Source organism: Macaca mulatta, chromosome 4, assembly GCF_049350105.2.
Source record: "Macaca mulatta isolate MMU2019108-1 chromosome 4, T2T-MMU8v2.0, whole genome shotgun sequence".
NCBI classification, from domain to species: domain Eukaryota; kingdom Metazoa; phylum Chordata; class Mammalia; order Primates; family Cercopithecidae; genus Macaca; species Macaca mulatta.
Window position 1 is genome coordinate 32,110,322 of NC_133409.1, and position 27,617 is coordinate 32,137,938.

The following is a 27,617-nucleotide window of genomic DNA, read 5'->3' on the forward strand; positions in this document are numbered from 1 at the left end:
AGCCATAAGGGTGAGATGAAAAACCAGCAGAATCATAGGAAAGAAAGAAAGATGAAATGAAAAATGACTGCTTTCTTAAGCTAAAACACAGTAACAGAGGTAAAATCCACATTGGAAGGCATAAATGGCACTATCAGCACTGCAGGGTCTCAAACCGGTGATGCAGTAAACACGTTAAAATAGTCTTCCGAAATATTGTAGAAAAACAAGAAAACTAAAAGATAGATATGTAGGAGAGGTAATGAATGTCTAAATAAGCAACAATAGTTAACATCTTTCATAGCATCAGAACATCTTTCAAAGCATTTTACAAAAAAATGCATACATGCTACACATTTAATTTTCTCAACAACTCATTCTTGTATGTATAGATTTTAAAACCAACTTAGAAAAGATTAAAATGACTAGCCCAAGGTCACAAAGTTCATATGGGGAGAACAATTATAATCAAGATCATTTGACCCCAAAGTCTGTTGTTAGTTACTATGATATAATGATCCTCAATAAGAACATCTAGGGGGGAAAAAAGCCAAAGGAAAAAAGAGAATTTAGCTTATAAACAACTTGAAAAGTTACATCGAACATCAGAATAAATCCATAAAAATAAATACAAACTACACAAAAATTTTACATTATGAAAATAAAGAAAGAGAACAGCTTACATAGCTTTTTTTCTGCAATAAAAATTGGCAAAAGCAGTTGGGAGAAAACTTTTTGAGCCAATAATTTAATACTCATCCAAGTTATTATTCATCTGTGAAGCCAACTGAAGCACATTCTTAGATACTCAAAGGTTCAGAAATATACCAGCCTTATCTCAAAAAATGTTCGCATTACACGTTTAAGTAGAAACAGAGGTTGTAAAACAATAGCTGTTAAAATATCATATTATGCCCCATAAATACATACAATCATTGTCAATTAGGAATTTTACAAAAAATAAAATTCTACATACAATTTAAACCTTTTAAAATATATTTACATATCTTTACAAATATGTAATATGTGTAAAAAAATCTTCAAAGTTATATATCCAAATGTAAATATATTTTAAAAGTTTTGGTTTTTGTTTATTTGTTTTGGATCATTTTGGATTTCTTGTTTTTTTATTGGGTTTTTTGGCAACCAAGGAATTAACTAAAATTAGGAACTTAGGAACGAACAATGATAATATTGAAAAATGATGGTAAATGCTGAGTTGTATTAAACATAGAATCAAGTTGAAATATCCACTTGATAGTAAAACTAGGAAAACACAAGAAAAATAATCATGTGCTAATAATAATCAACTATAAAACCAATGTTTTTAAAAAAATAGTACCTCAGTAGCAAAGGGCCAAAGAGAGTAAAATAATCCCATATATTTCATCATATGTGTGGCACATACGCTACCAAAAGAAAATAATAAAAACGAGATCTTTTAGAAGAAGACATTTTAGTGGCCAGTAAAAAAACAAAAAGCTATTTGTCCTCCTGAATTAAGAAAACACAAATTTAAAAAACAGTAAAATGTTATTTTTCACATGTGAACTTGGCATGAAGTATAAATTTATAACATCCAGTGCTGTTGGAAGTATAGGTAAAATGAGTCACAGTAAAACTCTGTACATGATGGCAGATGCAGGGCTTAGGAATATCTAATAAAATTTGCAATGTGTGCAACATTCACCCCCAGCAAGCCCACTCATAGTACTTCATTATCCCAAAGAAATATTTGAACATGAGCATAGAGAAGCATTTGTAAAAATATTTTGGGGGGACATTATTTGTAACAGCAAAAAAGTTAAAACTTGGCTCTTACTGCTTTGTTGGGGAGAATGGGCAGGCTCAGTGGAGGGTATGCAACCCCAGGGCAGCAAGAGTGAGAGAAATAGGAAACGGAGGCAGGGAAGCCAGAAAAGCAAAAACAAGGTGGGTCAGTGTGAAGCTGGCATAGCCTCACAGGAAGCATAGCAGGCCATATGGAGCACCTCCATTTTGGAATAGCTGGGAGCTGGATGGGAAGTGGACTAGAAAACCAACCCTCACATCTCCTATTCTTCATTGGTCAACTCTTCCTCACAAGTCCCTGAGTTTCTGGCTTGTATTAGTCACACCCTTTGAATAGTCAGATGTCATGCCCAATGCTCAGTGCTCCTGTGAATGCAGAACCAGTGGAGAGAGACAGAATTGTCAGGTATTTAGATAAGCTGAGCCCAGTTTAGATGCTGCTGCAGTTCCCACTTCTTCAGGGGCAACAAACAAATCTTGACTTCTTGCCAGGGTAACCTGAGACAGCAAGTGATATTTGGGGTGAAGTGACTCCTCAGTGACATAGCCAAAGATCTCTACTGAGAAAGTGGCTAAGACCCTGGGAAGCAGGTGGGGCCAAGTGAATCCGGGAAGGTGCATAAATGTTTAATTCTATAATGTGTTTATTAAATTATGTAAATATGCTAAGTTCAGAATTAAAACTGAATAACTAAACAAATTTACTAATATATTTTTACCTTCACTAATAAGGGAAACAATAAAACTAAAATTTTTTAAATGAAAGTTTATCACTAGTAGAATTAAAAATGGGGTACTTACTTTCCAAATTTCTAAATAAGTAAAAACTAAAATATAGTTCATAACAGAAATAAAAGAGACTGCAAGGAAGCACAAAATTATGAGGCATTAAACAAATACCAAAAAGAAAGATCATACGTTTCAATTATACTAAATCATTAACACCCCATCAGGAGGCAAGGAGACATAGATAATATTAAAGCAAATAAATAAACCAACATCCAAGTATTTATTGGCAAAACACTCCTCATCAGTTCTTAGACCTCTCAATGAACAAACTAAGACATTACTTTCATCTAGTAATGCAAAATATTGCTAGCTGTCAATAGAAAGAGAGCCCAAATATGCATACATTAAATATAAATGAATATTCTTAGAGTCTATGCAAAAAATTCTGCGTAGGGCTGAGCAATCTGAAAGTCTGACCCTAAATGTTTCATTAAATTATTTGTGGCTGGGCGTGGTGGCTCACACCTGTAATCCCAGCACTTTGGGAGGCTGAGGTGGGTGGATCACCTGATGTCAGGAGTTTGAGATCAGCCTGACCAACATGATGAAATCCCATCTCTACCAAAAATACAAACAAACAAAAAAAAATTAACCAGGCCTGGTGGAGGATGCCTGTAATCCCAGCTACTCGGGAGGCTGAGGCAGGAGAATTGCTTGAACCCAGGAGGCAGAGGGTGCAGTGAGCTGAGATTGCGCCACTGCACTCCAGCCTGGGCAACAAGAGTGAAACTCTGTCTCAAAAAATTAAAAATAAATAAATAAATAAATAAGTAATTTGTAACAACATCCAAGCTATCTATAGCAGTAAAAATTCTAGGATACTTCCTTGGTTTTTAGTATTGGGGAGATGCAAAAAGTATCATTTTTGAAATCTCAGAAACCATGGTAACATTGGGATTTTTCAGTGGAGTGGAGAGAGGAAGAATAGAGGAAGAGTATGAATCCTTGTGTTGATGAAGAAGATCCTCTGGGAGCTTTGCTTTTCTGTATTTTTTATTTTTAAAAATCTTGATACAGGACTCAACATAAGTATAAAGACAACAAGATAAATTCACCAGTAATAATTCAAATAAGACTTTTAAGAGAATTTACTATGATTAAGTTCCTTATTTTTTTACTTTTTTAAATTTTTGTGGGTATATAGTAGGTGTAAATATAAGTTCCTTATTTCTCTGTCTCTGCATCTGCACCAACATAGCTTTTTTCCTTCAATTTTTAAATTTTTTCTAGATTAATATAAATGAAATTTATCTTATTCTTCTCTTATGTCAAGAATCTTTAGCAAATTTTCCAAAGTCACTATGTACATGTTTGAGATAATCATTGCAGTTTAGAAATATACATCTTCCTTCAAAGTCCGTATCATTCATCTTTAGAAAAATGTTCAGTTACAATGAAAGATAGTTATTTAATATTTTTCTCTTCCTTTATTTCTCTCTTTGGTGTGAACTTCACCCAAAAACGTATAAAATATGAGGAACAAAAAACATACACCCAGGATAAAAACAGTAAAGACCACCAGAAACTTTTCCATGGCTATAAGTATCCCACAGATTACATGGGGAATATTCTTAATGGCATTAATTTTTTCCCCAAAGAATGATCTTGACACTGACCTTATAGGATAGATAAACATAATAGCTATGATATGTTCAGTTTTAGGTTGTGAAAATAACTTTAGGCATTAATGTCTCTTTATTTCAAGATATTAGTCTTGAAATATCAACTCGTCAGTTCCAGACTTTAAAAGAAAAAGAAAGGGAAGGAAGAAGGAAGAAAAAAAGGAAGGAAATTATGATGCACAAGACCCTCCTTTCCAAAAGTTTCAACCCCACCACTTGATATTTATCATCAGAGATTTAAGTCTTTGCAATTACCAAGTGAGGGGATTCCACAGTGCAAGCTAACACTCAAAAGAAATGAAATGGCAGCTGCTTGAAGAAAGAAATACAGAAAAGCTAAAATAGAAGATGAAGATGATGAACTCCACATGTGACTCTTTTCCCTGGATAAAATTCCATGTGTTGATTAAGGAAAAGGAGCAGAGAGAATTAAACCAAATAAATTATGCACTGTGCACCTACTATATAAATGCCTTGTATGACTGTGGGCTGAAAGGAAGTAACAAGAAGTAGAAATGAAAGTAGGAAGATAGGGAGAAGGCATAATAGAAATAAAAGCTACATAATACCTAAGAGGCTATTGAAGAAAATCCTAACACATACTTGCACAAAATGTGAGAATTTCTAATTGCACATCCAACTCTATTTGGAGATGTGGTCCTTTTGAGATATACAAAGAAATTGATACCTGATGAGAAAAATGCTGGCTACTCCTCATCATCAAGGGCTGTAGAAAATTAACTGTGTAAAAATTGTATGAAAATCTTTAAAAAACATTCACTCAAACTCTGTTTCAGGTAGATACCAACCTACAAGTTGCCAAAGAAAAAAACCGAAGCTGTATGAGTTCTTAAAATTAGTATGCATGTACAAGTCAGAAAGAAATAATAGCAAGTATATTTCCTCCCTCCCTTCCTAAAAAGAGAATTTGCTAAAAATGTCTGCTCACAAATGTAAAAGCTATAAAGTCTGAAGAACTGCAATCGATGGTCTCACTAAAATGAACTACATGTCTATTTAAATAATTTTTCAAAAACTAGATCGTTATTTTAAGCAGCATTCTTTTATTGATTTTGTCAGCAGATTTGTGTTGAATATTTACTACTAGAAAATCCCGTTGCTTAAAATGGAGAATGTAAAGTTTAGATCCCTTGATCTGCACATCTCCTTAAGGAGTTTGAGTTTTATTGATGCGTAAGACATGTTCCAAAAACAACTATAAGGCAAGGCAGAAAGTGATAGTGCCAAAAGAAAAGTAACAACAAAATTTGAGTGAAGTTCAGAGAAAGTAGAAATCATTCTTATAGTGTTAAGAAGGGACAAGGAGTGTTTCATGGCACTCATATCAGCTGAGTTGGGTCTAAAGAACATGTAAGATTTCTATAACTGTAAATAGAAGCTGAATAAACTTCAAGTGAAAGAAATAGTGCAAATAAAGGAACAAATGTTTTAAAAAGTACAGGAGATATTTGGCAGAAGTACATATAATCCAGTTGTGCATGATACAAGAATATTTAGGACAAAGGTATATTAAAAACAAAATGCTACACTTCCAAGATTTTTTCTTCTTTTTTCTTTTTTTTTTTTTTTTCTGAGATGGAGTTTCGCTCTTGTTCCCCAGGCTGGAGTGCAATGGCGAGATCTCGGCTCACTCCAATCTCTGCCTCCCGGATTCAAGCAATTCTCCTGCCTCAGCTTCCCGAGTAGCTGGGATTACAGGCATGTATGGCCAGCTAATTTTGTATTTTTAGTAGAGACAGAGTTTCTCCATTTTGGTCAGGCTGGTCTCAAACTCCCAACCTCAGGTGATCTACCCGCCTAGGCCTCCCAAGGTGCTGAGATTACAGGTGTGAGCCATCGCGCCCAGCCCAGACTTCCAAGATTTTTCTAGGAGTTACTGGCTCATACCCAGATCTTCAAGATACACTTTTATACAAACCATAAACTTTATTCTATAGAAATAATATCATAAAACTTAGACCTGGGACCTTCTAGCTCAAACTTCCATTTTAGCACAATTAAAACACTGAATTTCAAAGAGGTTAAGAGGTGTTTCCAAGTTCACATGGCTAACGAATGGCATTATTGAGACCCATATTGTAGTTTATTATTCCAGTCGAGAAGGAGTAATTTTTCCTGGCCCATAAATACTCTTTTACTCCGCGTCCTACCTTTCACTCTCTCCCTATTCATGCCTAAGTATGCATTGGTTCACATGCTGACCCAAGCAGTCTGTGACCAAGGGAAGGGATATTTTCCCTGTAAGTGGCTAAATGGTTCACGCATAGAGTCAGTCTCTACCTCGGCCTCATTAGATCCTAGTTCTAACCAATTCCTGGACTGCGTCCTTATTAACTTAGAGGGCCAAAACAGATTGTCACCAAGAAGAGGAATTTATTTTTAAAAAACCAACAGCACTTGAAATGCATTAAACATAACTTTCTTAGATTTGACTCCCTCTAGAGTATGTTGAAGGGAAAGACTTGATCCAGTAAATTCTTTCTCAATACACATTTTAAAATATGGAACATTCATGCTACAAAACTATCTGTCCCAACCTCCAAAAAAAAAAAAAAAAAACTACAAGTTTTCTTAAAAAGGAAAAAAAAGCAAAAACAATAATCAGTCTTTATTAATGGACACAGCTAAAATGTTTCTGTTAAGTAAACTACTGATTTGTAACTTCAACTCATTCATCCACTAGTGCCAGGACCAGAGATCGCTAAAGGAAAGTAATTAGCTACTGGTTCTGTAATATAAAGTAAAAAAATTTCAAATTTGCAGTAATAGCTTTTTTAGTATGAGTCAGATAATGTTTTAATGAATTAGCGTTTAATATATGCCATCAAATCAAATAAACCTGTCATGAAACATTTATGTCTACAATTTAAAGTTTACTAACCAAATTCAATGAAATTTGGTTTCTCGTGTCTCTGATGAACACATATTCACTTGTAAATATGCAAGTTACATGTTTCTTTATGGCAAGACATACATGTATTAATTTCATATTGCAAAAAAAGTACACAATTAGAGAGATGCTTAATTCTTCTAAACTCTTAAAACTTGAATACATTTAAGTATTAAGTATGAAGGCAGACTTACTCAATGTAACAAAAATGTTCTCAATGTCACACTGCAGCATTCTGTACCACATATCAATTACAATAAAAGTGTTTATGAAATCCCTCATAAGAATAATATTCTAGGATAATCAAGTTACATCAGATCTTTTTTCTTCTTTCCCATTCTTGCAGGGAACCTACATTTTAAAAAACATACACACATACACATACACACACACACACAAAATGTTTACCTATAGATTTATTTGTGAGCTCTGATGATCTTCCACTATCTTATGTTGATAGACCCTATTACAGTGTTTAGTACTTACCACTTCAAAATTTAAATAGTTACATAAAGAAACTTGGAAATAATATGGGAAACAAATCATAAATCTTAAGTTGAATAACACTTTAACACTTATCTGTATTTATGCAGGAATTCTTCTACTCCATAGGAAAAACACATTTCCTTTTAGGCAAAATGACCACTTACCTCATTTTCTCTCTGTAATGCTCCTCCCAGTCATGAAAGCTCTGGCTTGGCCCTGGGTCCCCAGCTATTAGTTGATTAGTAAAGTACTTTAGCTTGTCTAATAATATTAATAATTAACTTGATTGATTAATATACATTAAAGGGGTAGAGGAAAAGTCATGCTGGTGGGAACCTGTGAAGGATTGGTTATTTATTTGAACACTATGGTGCATTAAGAGTTCATTTTGACTTCTGTGAATTCTGCAAGGCAGATAATTGCTCACCTTCTACAAAACTGAGAAAAAAACTTCCAGTCATGCACAAGTTGCAAAATACAGTGACTAATCCTTATAATATTGTATTACACAGTTGCGTGGTGGCTCCTGATGTCAATTGACCATTTCCCATTCCACAGACGGGACTCACTTGACTTTCTGTTTATTTAAGTGACACTTGTTTGAAATGCTGGGTGCTTCTTATCCCTTTGAGTCACACACTATGTCTCAGAGCCTCTGGTACTTTTAGCACCTAATTAATTACTAACTCTAGTAAAGTCCTGCTGTTTTGCAACTCCCTGTCTTTGTTGGGAAATCACAACTCCTTGCTAGAATGAGAAGGCAAGAAAATAGTTATCAACCAAATATCCAGTTTGGGTCCATATTACAAAAGCTAATTATCTTAGGGCCTTTTAATTCCCCTAGATATTCAAACTAGAAAAGATAACTTACTGTGTCTCTAAACTTCCTTTAAGTTAGCACCAAAGGAAATCCCAAAAATATGTTTTTTAATTGTATTTGCATTCAGCTATTATTCAGAGAAGTTAAATAATCATTAAAGTTTTACAGTGAGAATTGGAAATGAAATAAAAAAATAGTCTCTTAGTTCACACTGGCAAGTTTTCTAGGGATAGCACAAAGCACAATGCCCACAGGCATAAAAGCACTCTCAACTCCTTTAACACTTACCATCCAAATCTCCCATTTGTCCGTCAACATATCCACTGCTCCATTGTTACTTATTTTTTTGTGCATAGAAGTTCTGACACCTCTGACTCCAAATAAATTTTAAGCACTTCAGAAGTGGAGGCTGTATCCTCTATTTTCTATCGGCAGCACCTAGCAGAGTACCCCACATATTTTTTAAGTAGACGTTTAAAATACATGGTATTTCTCCTACTGCAAAATATAAATAAAACTATAAATAATTCTATAAATCAATGCATGGTCTCAAAAAATTCTTGAAATACAACTTACATAATTTTATGAAAACTAATTTCTCAAACCAACCTGGTACTCTATATCAAGACAGCAGATACGTTGAACAAATGCAATGAGTATGTATTATAATGCATTATAATGTATTATAATCAATACCAGTATTAGAAATGTGTTATTGACCTTTGCGTTACATTTACCAGTAGAGAGACTACACATTCTCGAAATTGGTGTTCCTCAAACTGAGAATCACATAAGCAAAGAAAGAATCCAAAGGACAGTTTCCCACAGTGCTACAGAATATTGACTCATTCTCTTCGTAATGAACCAGAAGACTCTCAGTCAAGTCAACCATTCTGATTTGATCTCTCTCTTCCCGCAAACCATGGTTATCTTCTCTGAAATGGGCCCTTTCAACACCAGTCCTTTCTCAAACAAAGAGATTTAGAGTTGTTGAGAATCATTCACTGATCTAAGTGCAGCAGTGGCTCTTGATAGTGACAAAGGGATTCAGGCTGATTTGAGTCCCACATCCACCTCTGCCCTCACCCTATTGGATATTTTGGAATCTGTTTCTCATCCCACATTCTTTCCTTTCCATGTTTGTCTCCCTACTTTGTGACTCCACTGCCTCTTGTCCTTTGGTGAAGGATGTAAGTATACAGGAAAAAATGAGTTCCCACAAGGTCACCAGATGAAAGAAATAGAGCCTGAGTTGCTCGTTAAATATACAGATGAACAGCTTTCTTTTCTGGAAATTAGGATTTCTGATTTGTAGGTCCTGAATCTAGACTCTGAAATCTACTTTGTTTACAAGGGATTTGTGGAATTTTTATCTATATATCATTTTGGGAAAGAGCAGAGCAGTGTGTCCCAACCTTGGGTGCACACTATAATCTCCTGGAGAGTGTTTAAACCACACAGATACCCCAGTCACCAGACTTTCCGACTTAACTGTGCTGAAATTGAGCCTACTCAATTGTCCTGTTAAAAACTCTTTCAGATGATTATATCATGAAGGGTTCTCAAACTTCAATGTGCATTCAGTCACCTGGATAAATGATTGAGTAGATTGTGATTAGCAGGTCGGAGGTGGGGCCTAATGTTCTGCATTTCTTTCTTTCCTTTTTTTTTTTTTTTTTTTGAGACAGAGTTTCACTCTTGTTGCCCAGGTTGGAGTGCCATGGCACAATCTCAGCTCACTGCAACCTCTGCCTCCCAGTTTCAAGCGATTCTCCTGCCTCAGCCTCCCAACTAGCTGGGATTACAGGCATGTGCCACCACGCCTGGCTAATTTTTGTATTTTTTAGTAGAGATGGGGTTTCTCCATGTTGATCAGGCTGGTCTTGAACTCCTGACCTCAGGTGATCCACTCACCTCAGCCTCCCAAAGTGCTTGGATTACAGGTGTGAGCCACCGCACCCGGCCTGATGTTGTGCATATCTAATGAGTACCCAGATGATCTCTGTGCTTCTGCTCTCTGGACTGCCTATAAGTAGCAAGGCCTATTAAACTGAATATTTTGGGGAATGGAGACAGAGCTAAAGCTACTGATCACTCACTCACCCTCTCTCCCCACCACACAAACACACACACACACACACACACACACACACACACACACACACATTATTTATATAGTTTAGATTCCAGGGGTGAATAAGATGCACAGCATGGAAGAAAAGGTTGAGAATAACCTGCCAACCTCTCTAGAGGGAAGAACTACTAGTTAAACAAATGTGATGGCACACCATAGTGCCTTGCACAGGGCCTGGAACACGAGGTCTCAGGAAATGCTGCTAAATGTGAAACTGAACCTTCCGAAGGAACCTAAGTTGAGAGTGGGTCATTCAATTGAGAGAGGTCACTCAAAAGAGAGAGGAAGACTTCTTACCCAAGCCTTCCCTTAAATAGTAATGCCTCCCTATATTAATTGCTATTTCCCTATATCTCTATCAGATTTAGGCTTGCTTCAAAATCTGGCTTACCTGACTCAAGTCTTTAAAGACTGGTATTTTAACTAAACTGACTTAGTTCTTCTCTTTTCTTGGTAGTTTAAGAGTGATTCTTTTTTTGGTAATAAAGGCATAAATAGAATAGCATTTTTATTACTAATCTATTTCTTTAGGTCTTCTTCATGACTTAGTTATGCACTCCTGGAGACCTGGGCCCTTCATTTTTTTTTTGGTGTTATTGTCACTACATTTAACACATTTATGTTTATTGCCCACATAGTAGGTACTCAGCTGCTCACTGATGGCAGTGTTAGAGTAGAATCCAAGGGATTTTTATACATTGCATAAATCTGGAAAGAAATGAATAAATTTCAGCAGTGCCAATATAGGATAATATATAAATGCATTGCCTTACTACTTTAAGCAGGTTATTTTTTTCCTTAATTATGACTGAAAAAAAAAAACCTAGGGTCAGTTTGTATAACAAATCCATAAGGAGTTCTCTAGTTATAATAATAAATATTTTTAATCAAAATAAACGCAGAAATATTAGATCTTCTTTCTAGTATATTCAGAACTTACTTAACCCTAAACTTTGCAATAAGAAGTATATGAAAGTCAATGAAGAATTATTAAAAGAAGCAGAATTAAAGTGTTTTACCCCAGGAAATGGCTAAATTCACAATTGTTTTAAACTTTATTAAGTGTTCTTAGTCTAAAATGATAATGAGGATTAAGGACAATGTCCAAAGAAGGTAGGCACCAAGGGAATGTTCAATTAATGTGAGTGAATGAATGAATGAATGAATGATTGGTGAATAAATGAGTTGTTCTCAGATTCAATTGATACAAAACAAGGATATGGATTTCTAAAGTAGAATGACTAATTAAACACTGAATGCTGAATGAAACAGCATTCAGAATGGTGGTGCAATAAAATATATCCTAGTAATGAGGAGGAGTGGCTTTTAGTCTCAGCATTGCCAGTAGGGCCTTGGGCATGTCACTTAATCTTTTAGGTCTCATTCAAAATAAAATAATGTATTCTAACGATCTCTGAGAGTACTTCCAGCTCTAGAATTCTATGAATTTCATAAGTCAAATTAAACTAGATTCTTTTTCTTAAAAATCAAAAGTTTTTCCAGTTTCTAGACAAAGATTCCAATTTGCTTTTGAAATTTTACTTCGATACAGAAAACTTACACTGCCATAACCTGCCATTAGAGGGAAATAAAATATTTTTTGAAACAAAATTTGTTCTACCTTTTTTAAAGCTTCTAAAGAAGAGGGAAATTTCTTTCCCTAAAAAGTCTTTACAAACAGTATACATCTTTTTCTCTCAAGGATGCTTTAAATATTCTCCTACCTCAGGTTCAGGTTTCAAACAGTTTTCTCTACTGTATTCCAGCTCCCATCCATTGACAGTGACTGCATGCAGCCCTTTACATAAAGAATTCTGAAACTCCTTAGAGTCAGTGGTCCAGAGTGCCAAGATCATATCAATAAAGTGCACTTTGGAAGAAAGGAGTTGTGGCCTCAGACTGAAATATTTGCCAAGTGTGAAAGATTAACTGATTTGTCAAGGACCCTTCAAGTTCTATGTTTCTCAACTTGGTATTAAAGATAATCATTCTTCAACAATGGACATAAAATAATTCATTCTGTATTTAACTTTTAAATATCTATGAATTCAGAAACAGCAAATATATCTTATTCCAGCGGACTCAGCTGCTCCATTTTTCGTTCACTCTTGCACACTATCAATAAGAATCTATTGAACTTACTCTGTAAATTATCCATTATTTCCTGCTTTGGTATTTCAGTGGAAATTGTTTATTTGTCTCTTCTTTATTCCCCTTCTGCACACATGTCCTGATTTATATAGACAAGGAACTATTCTGACTGAAATATATGGAAGCTGACTTAAGGGAAATCTCAGTGGCCCGATAACTACAAAATTGTGTTTCTCATTCATGCTGTGTCTAACATAGGTCAGCAATGGGCAGGGAGCGAGGGGGCTGTTCATAGTCACTCAAGGACCTTGTCTGACAAAGACTTCACTCTGTCTTATGCTTCTATGATCACAACAACACTAGAAAGAGAATGTGGTAAACTCAACCCTGGTTCTTCAAACTTTTATCTTCAAGTGACTAATCTCACTTCTGTCTCATTTCTTTCAATTTATACATCCCCGCCTAACTTTAAAAGTAACAGGCACTTTGGGAGGATGGAGAAGGTGGATCACCTGAGGTCAGGAGTTCAAGACCAGCCTGGGGAACATGGTGAAACCCTGTCTCTACTAAAAATACAAAAATTAGCTGGGCGCAGTGGTGCATACCTGTAATACCAGCTACTCTGGAGGCTGAGGCAGGAGAATCACTTGAACCCGGGAGGCAGAGGATGCAGTAAGCCAAGATTGCGCCATTGCACTCCAGCCTGGTTAACAGAGCAAGACTCCATCTCAAAAAAAAAAAAAAAAAAAAAAAAAGGGACAGGGAGAGGCATGGAAATGCAATCTCTGCATGTCTACAGAAAACAGGTTGACGAGAGACAGAACGATTTGCTGAACAGCCCCGTGTCTTCCACACAATGCCATGCCGGGGCCAACACTGCAGGGAAAAGTTTTTTGAGCACTTTTCACTCACACTTGAGAGTTGTGCAAGATGTCTCTGGCCCCTGGCAGATCTGCCTTTGAACAATTATATTCATTTCTACAAGCACAGGGGTGATTTTAGTTCATCTTCTACCTTTGATTATTAGCTCTCTACGAACGCCTTACACAAGGCCCTAAAGGTGCATAATTCTTCTACTCCTTCGATATAAAAAGAGATATGAATAATCAACTGTCAAGAGGAGACTAGAGTCTGATTTCTTTCTGACATTCCCACTCTTTCCTCCAGTTCCAGAAAGGTTCTTCACTTCCTCTTCCTTCTGACAAGGGCACTTTTTACGGTCCTGATTCCTCACTACACTGTGGCTTTCCGTGAAACTGCGTATTTGGAACCAAAACTTTGCTGGTATGTACAAAGGAAACTTGGAGTTTAGGAATCTCTTTCTCTCAACAAATCCGTGGCAAGACTAACTATTAGGGATTCAAGGAAGGCAGCTCTGAGACTCAAAGCAAAATAGTGAAATTGTGGTCTAGGAGTTATCTCCCGTTACCACCAAACAATGAATGACCTTGGTTCGATAGGTAGAGAATAACTGTAAGGCAACACAATTTTCAGTGAATGAAAAATATGTCCACTTAACGTTTTAAAAATTAATACCCGCAAATTTATCAATCTAGAATATGAAACTTCAGGGCTATATATTAAACAAAACATTTTTATTATGTGGACACTTTTTTAAAAAGAAGGTAGCATAAGTACTAGTATCCAATCAAACATGTCTATGTTGTCACTGAAGTTTCTCTCAAAGAGGCATTTAGAAGTTGGTCATGCAGAGAAAATACTTTCATACAGTCTTCACTAATGGGTATGAGTAATAGCAATTTTGAAAACAGTTAAATTTTAAAAGAAAATGAGTAAAAAGAAACTATATGCATTTTGCCCCACGTCCTTGCATTCCAATAATACATACTCACCCACTTTCCATCTTTAGTGCAGGTTCCAGGTAATTTTTATTCTTTACTATCTCATTTCAAACATCAGGTGAATTTATGTCATTGTTTTGAGAACAATTTATGTATAATATTTTATGCAGTCTCCTCCTATGTTTAGGAGGTTGCCATAATGTGTCAAATTTAGATTTTTCTTAATACTTCATAAAACTATCTCTAGAAAACTAGTGTATCCTTTTACTAAGTTCATCCTTAGCACACTCACACCACTCCTTTTGCTGCTGCTTTTTCTTGCAAATTCTGCTTCTACGCTCACTTTTCCACCTCCCTTAGTTGCTCAGTGTCCTTACAGACACAGGTCTCCCTCATAGTCACAGTTCATAATGCCCCTAAACAGGTCAGATCCTCTCTCCTTGTCACATTTCAGAGATGTGTTCAGAAGGAAACAATCTAACTAAAATAATTCACCCATTCTTAACTTTCTTGGAAATATTTGCATTTAAAATAAACTTCTAATTGTGATGATTTCAAGTAGTATACATATTGATGTGAATAATTTTAACAATGCTAAAAAACAAGTAGAGGAAAAATACAAATATACATGAACAGAGAGAAAGCAAGCTATACATACAAATATAATTATTTGGAGGAGAAATCCTCAAGGCATTAGTTGACTTTTGGAAACCAGGCTGTCCTTGAATATCTAGTATACTAGTTCATTTGGGCTGCCACAACAAAATACTTTAGATTGAGTAATTTATAAAACAACATAAGTTTATTCGTTAGAGTTCTGGACGCTGGGAAGTCCAAGATCAAGGTGTCAGCAGAGTCATTGTCTGCTGAGAGCTTGCTCTGTGCTTCAAAGATGGCACTTCCTTGCTGTGTCTTCAGATGGAGCAATGGGCAAAGGGAGCTTCCTGGAGCCACTTTTATAAGGGCATGAATCCAATTTGTGAGAGTGGAGTCTTCATTACTTAATCACCCCACCAAAGGCCCTACCTCTGAATACAATCACATTAGAGATTAAGTTTCAATATATAAATTTGGCAGAGGGCACATTCAAACCATAGTACCGTGTATTTTTTTTAAAAGACAAAAGATGCCATATTGTATATAATTTACAATGTTACTTTTAAAAAGTATTGATTCTTATGATCATAATGGTGAAAATTCACCAAAAACTCATGAAAACCCAATATATCATTCCTAACTAAATCAGAGAATCAAGTCACAGTGAGGAAGTAAATCCATTAGTTAAATTGCCTCCTTTCCTAAACACTTAAGGTAAATCTATGTTGTAGGGCAAAATGATTGTACCTCATGTCGTTAAATCTTAGAATTATGGAATTTAATGAGATAGTGCTTCATGTTTCTATGCACTAAAATGATAAGTTCTGCTGCAAATTTTAGTAGACAAAAGGAAGGCCTCCTGGCAAGGAGGCATTTTCACAGGGATTCTTTTCAATGAGAAGATGTCTATATTATATTCACAAACCTTAATGAATACTATCCTAGCTCTTAAGACAAGAGAAAAGGGAAGGAAATAACAGGCTGAAGAAAAACACTTGTGACCTCCCCCAAGATGAGAACATTGCAAAGATTTTTCTCTATGAGTTCCAAACCATAATTGCTTCTTATTTATGTACCCAAAGCTGAAAATTTGTCCCAGCAATGGCCTGGACCTTTGTACTGCTTTGATATTGTGAGGCTTCAAGTCTAGAATTAAAACTCAATTCAGAGAAAGAACTGATCTAGAACCAAACACTCTGTATAGGTGGTCAGATAGGGTATAGGGTAAACCTCAGTTTTGCTTTCTTGCTTCCATTAGGTATCAACTTTCTGACTGACCAAAGAGCTCCACGCTTGACTTTATACAGAGGTTAATAACCTGCCCATTAGCTCTGGGGTGGATTTAAAATAGCCTACAATTCTTTGCAGTTCCTCCTATCAAGAGATAAAGTCTATTGGGTAAATTCTAGAATCTAGGTTGGTCTTTTGACTTGCTTTGGTCAATAAAATGCAGTAGAAGTGATATTTGTAGGACTTCCAAGGGGCCTTGCAGCTTCCTGTCTCACATTTCTGGAACCCAGAGAGCTCCATGTTGTTGGGATGTAATACTACCTGGGAAGAGAGGCCTGCTATCTCTGCCGTGTCAGCTGACCTGACAGCCAGATGTAGCATATGAGAGAGCCCAAGAGAGACCAGCAGGAGAGTCAGTCAACACACAAAATTGCGAGAAGCCATCAACAGTTGATAGTTTAAGCCACTAAGTTTAGAAGTGATTCGTTATACAGCAATGCATAACTGATACAAGCTCCCTGGAAAGAAAGTCCTTTGTTGTCCTCTATCTTCCTGCAGAATACTTCTCAGTGAGACAATGTTATCTACAAATACAGAATACCACCTGCCAAATTGGAAAAATATCATGACCACGAGCCACCCGAAGCTTTTTCATAATGGCTTGAAACCCCCCACAACTGTGACATACCCTACAGGCCAAAGTGAAATCAAAATATGTTTCTGGGAAGAAAAGATTATATGGGGGAAGAGAAGGAGAGAGGGGCAGAGCTAAACCAGTCCTTTATCATTAGTGAGCAAGGATTAGAGTTCAAAGTACGGAAATTCTAGGGTGGGGAGAGCTGGAAAGAAGAAGGGATGAGCCTCAGCAGGAGATTTTTGATAAGGATGGGTGCACAAAACACTGTGTGGGGAGAACATGTTCCAAAAGAATACCAGAATGTATGGAGAGTGCTTGGCATGGAGTTGGGGCAAGGGAATGGGAACAGCCAGACACTTACAAAGGCCAACCCCCATTTCTTTGGTAGTTATCCTAAACGTTCTCAAACACTTGTAGGAATAGGGGAAATGAAATGTCATCTTTCTCACAGGAGAGGAATCTGCCCACATTCTCACTACAGTAAACCGGTCAAATCATTAACCCACACAAACCCCCACACAGGTATCAGCCATGAACTACACTCCCACAGGATCGCCACTGAGCCACAGGAATTGCTGGAGAAGGAGGAAGCCTGATGCAGCTCTTGGAGTCTGGCTGCCTCCCTAGCAAACATGTAGCCAACCATGACCACTGACCTCCTCAAAGCAAGGCAGAAAAGGAGCTTGCCCCCCTGCCTCTGAATCAGGGCCAGTCTAAAGCAAAAGGAGGGATCCTTCCTTATCCCCATTAAGATTCACCATTAGTTCTTTAAAATCTGCATTATCTTAGATGCAGAATTTATCTCTTTCCTCACCACCATCACTGCCCCTCAAGTATTGTTCCTCTTCCTTTCCCCACAACACATTGCAGAGCCCTTATGACACAGCAGTTACCATATGGTTTATGTGCCTGCTTCCTTCACTGAGGGTATTCACCTTGAGGGCAGGGGCCTAGTGTCCCTAGTTTTGTATCTTGGACCTAGCATGGAGGTTGTCACATGTTCAGTGAGTGCTGAAATAAAAGTAGCCAGATGACCAAAAGTAGCTACCCAAAGTTGGCACCAGCAGTAACAAACATAAACCATAAATGATAGTACGAATACAGGTGGAGGAGGTTTTTGTTCTGTTTTGTTTATGAATATGGCAGCTTTGAAGAAGTACTTCCTAAAGCTTGTTGCTGGGTGTGTCCAGTTCATTTCTGTCATAAACCATAGCATTGCTTTTCATCTGAGCACCAATACAACCCCTCATGTAATTCCTTCACTGTTCTTGCCTTAAAGGCCACGCATAAAACTCTGCTTCAGTGTGTAGCCTGGAGTTACCCATAGTAGGCACCATCAACAAATATTCATGGGATGAATGGATGGCACATTGAGGTTAGCTCCATCTTTCACTATGCTTTCCAATAAACTACCCTTACCGTGGATTGTGCAAGGCTCATTTTGGACCTACCAGGAAAAAATAAGTAAAAAGTGACTTAGTCAAACCATGCTTTAACATCAATGCCAGCTTTTGTTGCTGCTGTTTCTTGACTCCCTTGCTCTTTCTTTTCCTGTGACTTCTTGTTTCTGAGTGCTTGGCTATAAGTTTGAACATGAAGTTTGCTTTACTCTCTGCCATTCTGATTCTAGTTATTCATGGCGATTTAGCCCATGACCTTGCTCTGATGTTTGTTGTGTGCCCACTTCCATACTTTACTAGCCTTCCTGGCTTGTAACATACCCTGACCCTCTCCCTTCATGCAACTTAGTTTTAATCAGAGTGCATCCCTCTGGAAAGGCAGGACCACATAGTAGGAAGGGCACTGGCATTAAATCAGACAACCTGGTCACAAGTCCAAGCACTAACACTTCTGTGTCACTTAGGGACCCGACAAGAATTTTTGAAAGATACTTTTATAAAATGGCCATTTTCTATAGTGCAGACAGGGTTGAAGAAACCAAGAGGAGATGTTGGGTCACCAAGGAACTAAGAAGACGGGGAAGCTATTTCTATCCCTAAGCCCGAGGAGTCAGGGAGGGTAAATGGTGATTCTGAAACCTACTTGAGTGCTAGAGCCACAGAAAAAGGACTGCATGACAGGGCTGTAGCCTCCTGAAGGATGTGGCAAATGATGCCAAAGCAGGGAAGGAGTGGCATCACTTTTCCTTCCCATGATCTGATCACCCTCAGGTACCCCCGCCTAGGCCTGAACTTAACTGGAAAGCAGGGGAAAGGAGTTCTGGTGATTTAGTTTATGGAAGTCAACTTCCTGGGGGACAGGGAGGGCAGAGAAAACAGATTTGGGGGTAATACGAAATAGCCAGAATCTTATAAGCTTAAGCAAATAACTTTATCTTTCTGGATTCAGTTGTCTCATCTATGAGACCATGTTTTGAGGAAGTTTTGAGATAATACATGTAAAAGAAGCTACAAAAATTACTCATTGGTATTATCCCTCATCTGGCACTCTACATCTTATACATTTTTTTTTTTTAGATGGAATCTCGCTCTCTTGCCCAGGCTGGAGTGCAGTGGCGCAATCTTGGCTCACTGCAACCTCTACCTCCCAGGTTCAAGCGATTCTCCTGCCTCAGCCTCCTAAGTAGCTGTGATGACAGGCATGTGCCACCACACCTGGCTAATTTTTTGTATTTTTACCAGAGATGGGGTTTCACCGTGTTCGCCAGGATGGTCTCAATCTCCTGACCTCACGATCCGCCCACCTCAGCCTCCCAAAGTGCTGGAATTACAGGCGTGAGCTACCATGCCCGGCCTACATCCTATACTTTCATGTCTTTGATAGTAACCCTTCAACCTAAATCTATGACCACAACCACTCAAGCTTCACTGCTGACCTTCAGAAGAGGTTCCTGGGATGAAGGGTACATGGATATAAATCCTCATCCAAAGATAAGAATAGGAAAAATAAAATTTGACTTTTATTTACAACTTTTTATTCCAAAAAAAAGAAAGTAATAATACAAACATAAAAAGAATGGCTCTTAGTGAGATCCACATTCCTCCCTCATCTGTGATTCCTACAAACAGGTCTAAATGAGTGCTCTCTTTATGAGATGCAGAAGTCCTTTTCCCTACACTCTGTAGGACTCTGCCTAGAATCTCGAGTTTATAATTTGTTCTTTCTTGTTGTCCCAAAGTCTGCAGACATCTAGACAGATTGAACTTGTCCTGAATTTATCTTTGCTGGGCCAGAGTCATCTAGGATTCTTGTAATGGGTTAGGCATTTCCAGAAAATCAACAAGTTTGAAAGCAGATTTCTAAATCTGGACCTATTCAATTAAACACAATTCTGTAAGTAAAAGCTGTGATGTCACACAACTAGAAATAGCTCTGACATTTGCAATTACAAGTCTGTCTTTCTTTCTTAGAAATAGTTCCATTACTGTCAGAGCTGAAGGGACTTTGGAAATAGTTTAGTTCAATTTCCTCATTTTTCAGATGAAGAAATCTGATACACAACAATGTAAGTACAAAACAAGGACTCACCTTGATCCCCAGATCCACAATTTAGTGCTCTCTTACTACAACATACAGCCTCTTTCTATTAAACCTCCATGATCATGCAATGTTTTCTGAGCTGTTAAATTCTTCATATTGAGTACTATTGGATATTCACATTTTAAGTAAGCCCAGCAATCAACTGATTTGTGAAAGAAGTTTTAAACATAGGCATACCAGATGGTGCTTGCCACAATTACATAAATGTCCCATAACTTCATCTGGGAGGAAGAACATTCTTTCTTGTTGACAGAAAGTAATCCATCATGGGTCTTGATTTACTCATTTTCTTAATGCTATATAACCATATAATCACTTTCTAAATTGCTACAATAATTCTGTCTCCTTTCTTTCTCTCTCTAAAAATAGTAGTTTTCCTTCATGTACTAATTTCAATGGCGTTTAAATGCTGCTCCCCACTCTGTATTTCAGGGATGACTTCTAGCTGCATCAGTTACACACACCCCGCCAGCAGTACCCTGTTTGACTTACTGACTCAGATGCCTCACGATCTGAGTAACTGGAGGGCTGCGCATTTTCGGAATCTGCATATTCGCTCTGTGGTATAATGACTGATGTCAGCCCCAACTTTGCCAAACATCTCTCATCACTACTAGTTATATCCCTTTCCAACCTATTGGGCTTGCTCTCTCTTTCTGGAGCACACCCCCTTTTCACATATTTGCAGTATAGATTCAACAATATGACAATCATTTTCTTTCCTTAGAGTGCCACTGCTGCAATGGATAAAAATAACTTGTTACTGTTGTCACTGCCTGGTTGGAATAAGTGGAAGGAGAGATGAGAAGTTGCAGTAACTAGTCTGGATATGCTTAGCCTCCTACCTTTGTTCAAAGCTATTCTATTCTCCTGGCCCAAGCCTCCCAGTCTCCTGGTTATCCAAAACTCCCTGGAACTAATGTGTTTTAGAGAAAAATAAGCAAACGTTGACCTCTATGCTGAGCCTATGGTTTTTAACTTTCTTTAGGCTTGAGTTCTGAAATCCACTGGCAGCCACAGGCTTCTGTAAGTGCTGCTTTCTTGTTTGAAGAAAAAAAAAAGTACTATGTTGCAGAAAATATGCCATGGCATGCTTTCCATAAGCTTCTAAGACAGTTGAGGGAACGTAAAACTCAGCCAGGCAAGTAAACACACATTTAATATGATGGTAACACGGATCAGGAAAAAGTTATTCTAAAGCACAGCATCAAGAGAGAAAGAATACTCTCCTCTTTTATTTAATGTTTTCCTTATGTTTCCTCTGAGCAGAGCTTATTCCTTGACAAGTTTTTCCTTCCCACTGCATCTAGCACTTCTTTTCTGGGATGGCTCAAGAACCGTAGCTTCTCATCGGGTTTGTTTATTTACTTACACTGCCATTCCTGTTCTCTTCCAAACTAACATATGTCTGCACAACCGCACAGTGAAAAGTAAGTGTCTTTCTTCATGTTTCTTTCCCTGAAGTTGTTCATCAAATTGCTTTTTCACATCCCTTTTGCAATCTCATCCCATCCGGCTCAAGTATCCCGGATTAGAAAGGCTGTCTCTGGAGTTCTTTTCAAAGGGAGCCTCCCATAGTCTTTAAATCCCCCATGTTTTATGGTGCAGATATTCGGACTTGAGGTATTAAGCAAGAAGGAAAGCAAAGCAGATGGGGACAGGCATAGTAAAATAGAGTGGCTTCTTTTTTGGATAATCATTATTGGAATTGTCCTGTTATCTGTAACTTTGCTGGTTCAAAGTGATAAACTCAGTCATTTATAACTAGACATTTTGCAACAGATAAAGGGTGGAAAAGCTGCGTGTGGGGGTGTGCACACACATGTGCATACAATGTACAGAAAAAGTTCCACCACTGAAAGAGAGGTGTTGTAAATGGGAACTCTTAAAAAGAAGGCAAAAATCATAATCTTGTTGAGGTGTTGCCTTCCTCATAATATCAAACCTAAAGGAAGCTATGCATACTTTCAAAATTCCAACACAAGCATGCAGTATAATAAGTGATATTTAACTAAAGAATTAACATCAAAAGACGATCTCTGAGATTCTAATTTTTAGCATCTTGAAAATAATGCATATTTCAAGTTCCTTTCCTTTTGCATCCAGGCCACTTTATTGCCTCTATCCTACTTTTGGGATGTATAACAAATATACCAGTAAAGGACTCCAGAGACATAAAATTCGTAGCATTGCAAACTTACAAAATGCTCTAATTCATGTAAATTTACCTAATTTACATAAATGAAAGGAAATCCAGTAATAGGGATTACAAATGGAGGAAGGAGATAGAAGTACAAGTGTCACTTGTTTCTCTGCAAGGCTTTAGCAATTTACTTAGATTGAATTATTTGAGCTGAGCACAAAAATTAGCAAGGCACCTATGAATCAGGGACTCTTTCAAAGTGACCTCCCAGAAGTTTGCTGCTGTGTTAACCTGTAGTGCTAGTGCAGTCCTCCAGATATTCTGTTAAATATAATACATAAGTCAGGCTTACGTTAAAATCACTTGAGGCTTGTGACTTTCGACTAAATACTTCTTCAGTAATTACTAAAAAGTTCACCGGCTAGTGCTACCAGAGAAAAGACGAGGAAAGCTCACCATTTACTACCGACAGCCAGGGTGTGCCCCACTCAGGGGTGCCAGCCCTCTGTTCTCCCATCCCTGGGTGGGCCAGGGCATCTTACTCCCTGCTGCCTTGGGCCTCCATTTGGGCTGGGAAGATAAGAAAGTAGTGGACCTTCCCTTTCCTTCTCCAAGACTGGGAAAATCTTTCCAAATCTTATTCCCACTCTTCCAGATGAGATATCAATATGTACAGCAGATCCTCTCAAGAACACTGGGAGACCGAGGATGGGAGAGAAAGCTCCAAGAGGGGGCGAGCTGACTATAGAGGGAATTGCTGAGAGGGAAAGGAATCTTCCAAAGCCACAGAAAAGGCTTGGTTGGGGAAAAAAAAAAAAAAAAGGCCGTAGCACAACTGCATTTCCAATGGGAAGATCCTGAGCGCACACACTTCTGGGTCCTCCCCGCTCAGAGCAGGTAAACCTCAGAGTAGCTGACCGGCAGCACCCACAGAGTTTCCTCCCGACCACCCGCCTGGCGACCAACTGCAGCCACTTTTATTGAAAGAAAGAGAGAGGAGAGAGAGAGAGAGAGAGAGAGAGAGAGAGAGAGAGAGAGAGAGAGAGAGAAAGGAAAGGAAGAAAGAAAGAAAGGGAGAAAGGGAGAAAGGCAACAGAGGAGAAGGTCAGGAAAGCCGGGAACAAGTCAGCAGCCAGAAACTCTCCAGCGATCTGCCAAAGGGGAGAGGGTAGTTGCGCGCCGGCGCTGGGAGTGGGGTGGGGGCGCCGGGGCACAGGGGCGCAGGGGCGCACGGCCACCGACAGCCGGGTGCGCCTAGCTTGAGGCCGCGGAGAGAAGCCGAACTTGAACGGGTGGGGGGTCTTCGACCTCAACACTGCCTGCCAGCCCCAGTGCGCCCAAGTCTCCCCGCCGGAGCTGCCCTTCTGAGGGGCTCTTCGCACGCACTGCTTTTCCCATTCTCCTGGCTCGAGTTCTCCCGCCGTCACTGCAGTGTCCAGAGATGCTGCGCTGTAGACCCGGGACCCCTTAGGCGCCTCTTCCCGTCCCTCTGCCAAATCCCAACGCCTGTACTTTTCCAGCTCCCTCTTTCCCTCTTGAAATTGAAAGTTATTGAGGTCGCTCAGGGTTGTTGCTCCAGCAGTTTCCTTCCCCGCCCCCGAGCTCCCCCCGCCCCCCACAGCCATTCCCCCTCTTCTCCCCCTCCCTGCCCTCCTCTCCCTTCCCCCCTCCCTGCCCTCCTCCTCCTCCCCTATGTGGTGCTCCCGGGAGCCCAGCCCAACACTGGAGCGTCTCCTGCTCGCGCACGCCAGAAGCAGCTCGGGGTCTCTCCGCCGCCCCTTGGCCATGGCCGCTGTGCCGACGGCGCCCGCTCCACTGCGCTCCCGGGGCCCCCGCCACTGCAGCCGCTGCCGCCGCAGCTTCTGAGCCCAAAGGGCCGCCGCTGCCGCCGCCGCCGCCGCTCGCCCGCCCGGATCCCGCCTGCGGCAGTTGCCGCACAACATGCTACCTGCGGCCGCCTCGGCGGCTCCTGGAACCCCGGTTCGCGGCGATGCCAGCCACCCCAGCGAAGCCCCGCAGTTCAGTGCTTGGATAATTTGAAAGTACAATAGTTGGTTTCCCCGTCCACCCGCCCCGCTTCGCTTGCCATCACAGCACGCCTATCGGATGTGAGAGGAGAAGTCCCGCTGCTCGGGCACTCTCTATATACGCCTAACACCTACATATATTTTAAAAACATTAAATATAATTAACAATCAAAAGAAAAAGGAGAAAAGGAAGGGAAGCATTACTGGGTTACTATGCACTTGCGACTGATTTCTTGGTTTTTTATCATTTTGAACTTTATGGAATACATCGGCAGCCAAAACGCCTCCCGGGGAAGGCGCCAGCGAAGAAGTAAGTGCAGGGTTTTTTTACGCGTTTGCTCCCTCCCGCCGCGTTCACCTGTCGGGTCGCTTTGCCTGTCCGGAGCCGGCTCCCAACGGCAGCGGTCCTCCCGCCCTGCGCCCTGCGCCTCCCAGAGGAGATGCGGGTTTGGGCTCTGGGGGTATGGACGGCGTCTTTCACCCCTGCCTCTCGGCGCCACTGCCTCCCGCAGCATCCTAGCCGGTGCGAGGGGCGGGCGGACGCGGCGCTAAGGTGGCTCCCGCCCCCTGGTAACTTCAGGTTCGCGGGAAAGTTCGGTCCTGGGTTAGACTCGCACCCGGGATTTGTGCTTTCCTTTTGAGGATCGGCCAGGGGCACCCAGCCCTAGGCAATTGGGACGCCCAGACACAGGATGCCCCTGACCCCTAAGTAAATGCCGAGGGAGGCGCGGCCGCGGCACTCGCTCACCTCGCGCAACCGCCTGGTGCAGGGAGACCTCGGCTGGGCCCTTAGGCTAGACTCCGGTAGCCGAGCGCCCGCTACCCGGCCAGGAAGCCAGGGAGCGAGCCCCTGAGCGGCCGCATCCCCGACACGCACCAGCGGAGCCAAAGGGCGCGCGAGGCGCTGGGGTTCGCGTGTCTGCGCGTTTGCAGAGCTGCCGGACGTCCCACGTCCGAGGGTTGAAGACAGCAGAAACCCAGCTGTGGGGAGCCGGAGGTGCAGAGTTGACTGTCACATGTGAGCATCTGTACCATCTCTGGCCCTTTCAAGTGTGTCCCCTGAGACACACACGTACAGAGAGTGGGGTCCCCCTAAAGATTCGCCTCCTCGCTGCCCTTAATGCTGTTATTTGGAAGGTTGGATTGTGGTGGCTTCTTAAGACAGTGCCGTAGCTGGAATTAAGCGGACACCACCAGGGCAGCCTCAGCTCGGGTTGGTCTGTCTGAAAGGTGGAATCTTCCCGAGATGAAGGGACAGATGCGAAGATGTCACCTCTCCTCGCTCCAGGGCATCCTGGCGCCCTCGCTGCTCTAGTGTCTGTGTTTCCATGAGGAGTCCTTTCGCAGATGGCAAAGCAGGGGTGACCCGGGCTCTATGGCTGGGGGCGCTGGTGGGGAGAGGGAGGAGGAAACCTCTCCTGGAGCTCGCGAGGGGCAGGAAGCGAGGCTGCTGCTCTGGCCCCTCGCACCTCCGCAGCGTGCAGCCCATGCCCAGCGGCCCTACCTGGTTCCCCAAGGGGATCCCTCTCCCAGCGTCCCGCCCGGGAAGTCTTTCTGGGCAGGCGTCGGGGCAGCGCGGAGGACACAACACGGGCTTGTGTGAGATGGAAATTTAGTAATCGGTTCTCGGCAGTTGTTTGTCCCTGCCCTGCCCCTGGGCATGAGGGTCCCCTGAAAGCTCCCTTTGTATTGCTGGCCTCAGCCAGACAAGGTTTGATTCACCTGAAAATTGCCTTTAAAAAAGGTGGCAGGGCCAGAGCGACAGGGGCCCTGGCCGGGCCTCACCGCCTTTAGGATCGCCTAGCAGGGGGCAGGAGAACCCAAACTAAATATGTCAGGGCATCCGATTTATTATTCTTGGCCTCCAAATGGTGTGTACTCTGGTAACTCCCCACCCACTCTTTCATTCCGGCCCGGACGCGGAAGGGGCTGCCTGGGGCTCAGCGGTGTCCACGCGCCTGGCGGTCCCCGCCTCCTCTCCTCCCAGGGTCTGACCTGGGGAATTGAGTCTCGGGGTCAATGGGCATAGAGAGCCCGAGCTGAAACGCAGCCCACTCTGCTTTCCATCCGCTCTTCCAGCCCGTGCCCAATGGGCGTCCCAGAGCACGCTCCCTCCTTTAGCCCCACCGAGGACCCCTGGGCTGGGAGCCACACACTTGCCAAGGAGAAACAGGGTACTGAGTGTCAGAGGCGTCTCGCTTTGCAGTTTTGGGGCCCCTGATTCCGAAGGAAGAAACAGGAAAGAAAGCTTGTAGTCCATTTGTGCCCATCTCCCCCAGCGAGGACCACGGCGCAGGAAGCTTTCCCGGGGCGCTGTCTCAGGGAGCTGTGGGATAATGCACCTCTAAGTTGTGCCGAGAGGAGTCAAAGGCAAACAGCTTTTCGACCTGCCTTAATCATCTCAAGGCCAAGTCAAAGGCGAACTCTGTTTGTGTTGCGGGAATGAAAGAGGGAATGGGTGGAACTGGGTTGCAATTCCGGTTATTCTTTGGGAGTGGGACTGGCAGACAGCTCCCGCAGCGATGCTCTTGCTCCTTCGCACTTGAGTCTGCGTTTGCGGCTTGGTTTGCTGGTGCAATCCTGGTAGAGGGGCGACCCCTTGCGTCCTTGGAGGAGACAGACTAGACTCTCGGCAGGTGCAGTATGACTTAAATGAGGAAGGAGTGGAGGGTAGAGACGTCCTCTTTAAATGCCCAGAAACTCAAGGTCAAACTGCATATGCACAAACTCAGATATATCGTTTGTTTTGAAATCTCTGGGGGAAAAAATAAACGAATAAAAAGACTCAATTCACAGTTCCTGTTTCTCAGGTAAGGACTAGGAAACATTTTTAAAACGAAAACATGTGGTCAAACGTGTTTTCAAAAGAGGCTGGCTATCCTAACTGTTTCTTCAAGAGACAATTAAGTGAATATTTAAGGAATCTTTTGGCCTGTAGTTAAATAGTTTCAATTTCCTAAGCTTAAAATCATCAGTAAAGATATGACAGATAGAAAATTAAGGTGTTAAAAACTGTTTTAAAAAAATTTTAGTGGTCTCTCTTGATTGTTTTAGTAG

The 27,617-nt window shown here is 40.8% G+C and overlaps 1 protein-coding gene across 1 annotated transcript in view; it reads left to right on the plus strand.

The window, feature by feature from the left end:
* The first annotated feature begins 24,254 nt into the window (after window positions 1-24,254).
* The window catches only part of RSPO3 (R-spondin 3), a 75,947-nt gene continuing 72,584 nt past the window's right edge, over window positions 24,255-27,617 (plus strand). Inside the window, exon 1 of the mRNA XM_015137486.3 lies at window positions 24,255-24,870. Coding sequence (XP_014992972.2) covers window positions 24,774-24,870 — 97 coding nt within the window. The 5' untranslated portion in view covers window positions 24,255-24,773. The remainder of the gene's footprint in view (window positions 24,871-27,617) is intronic.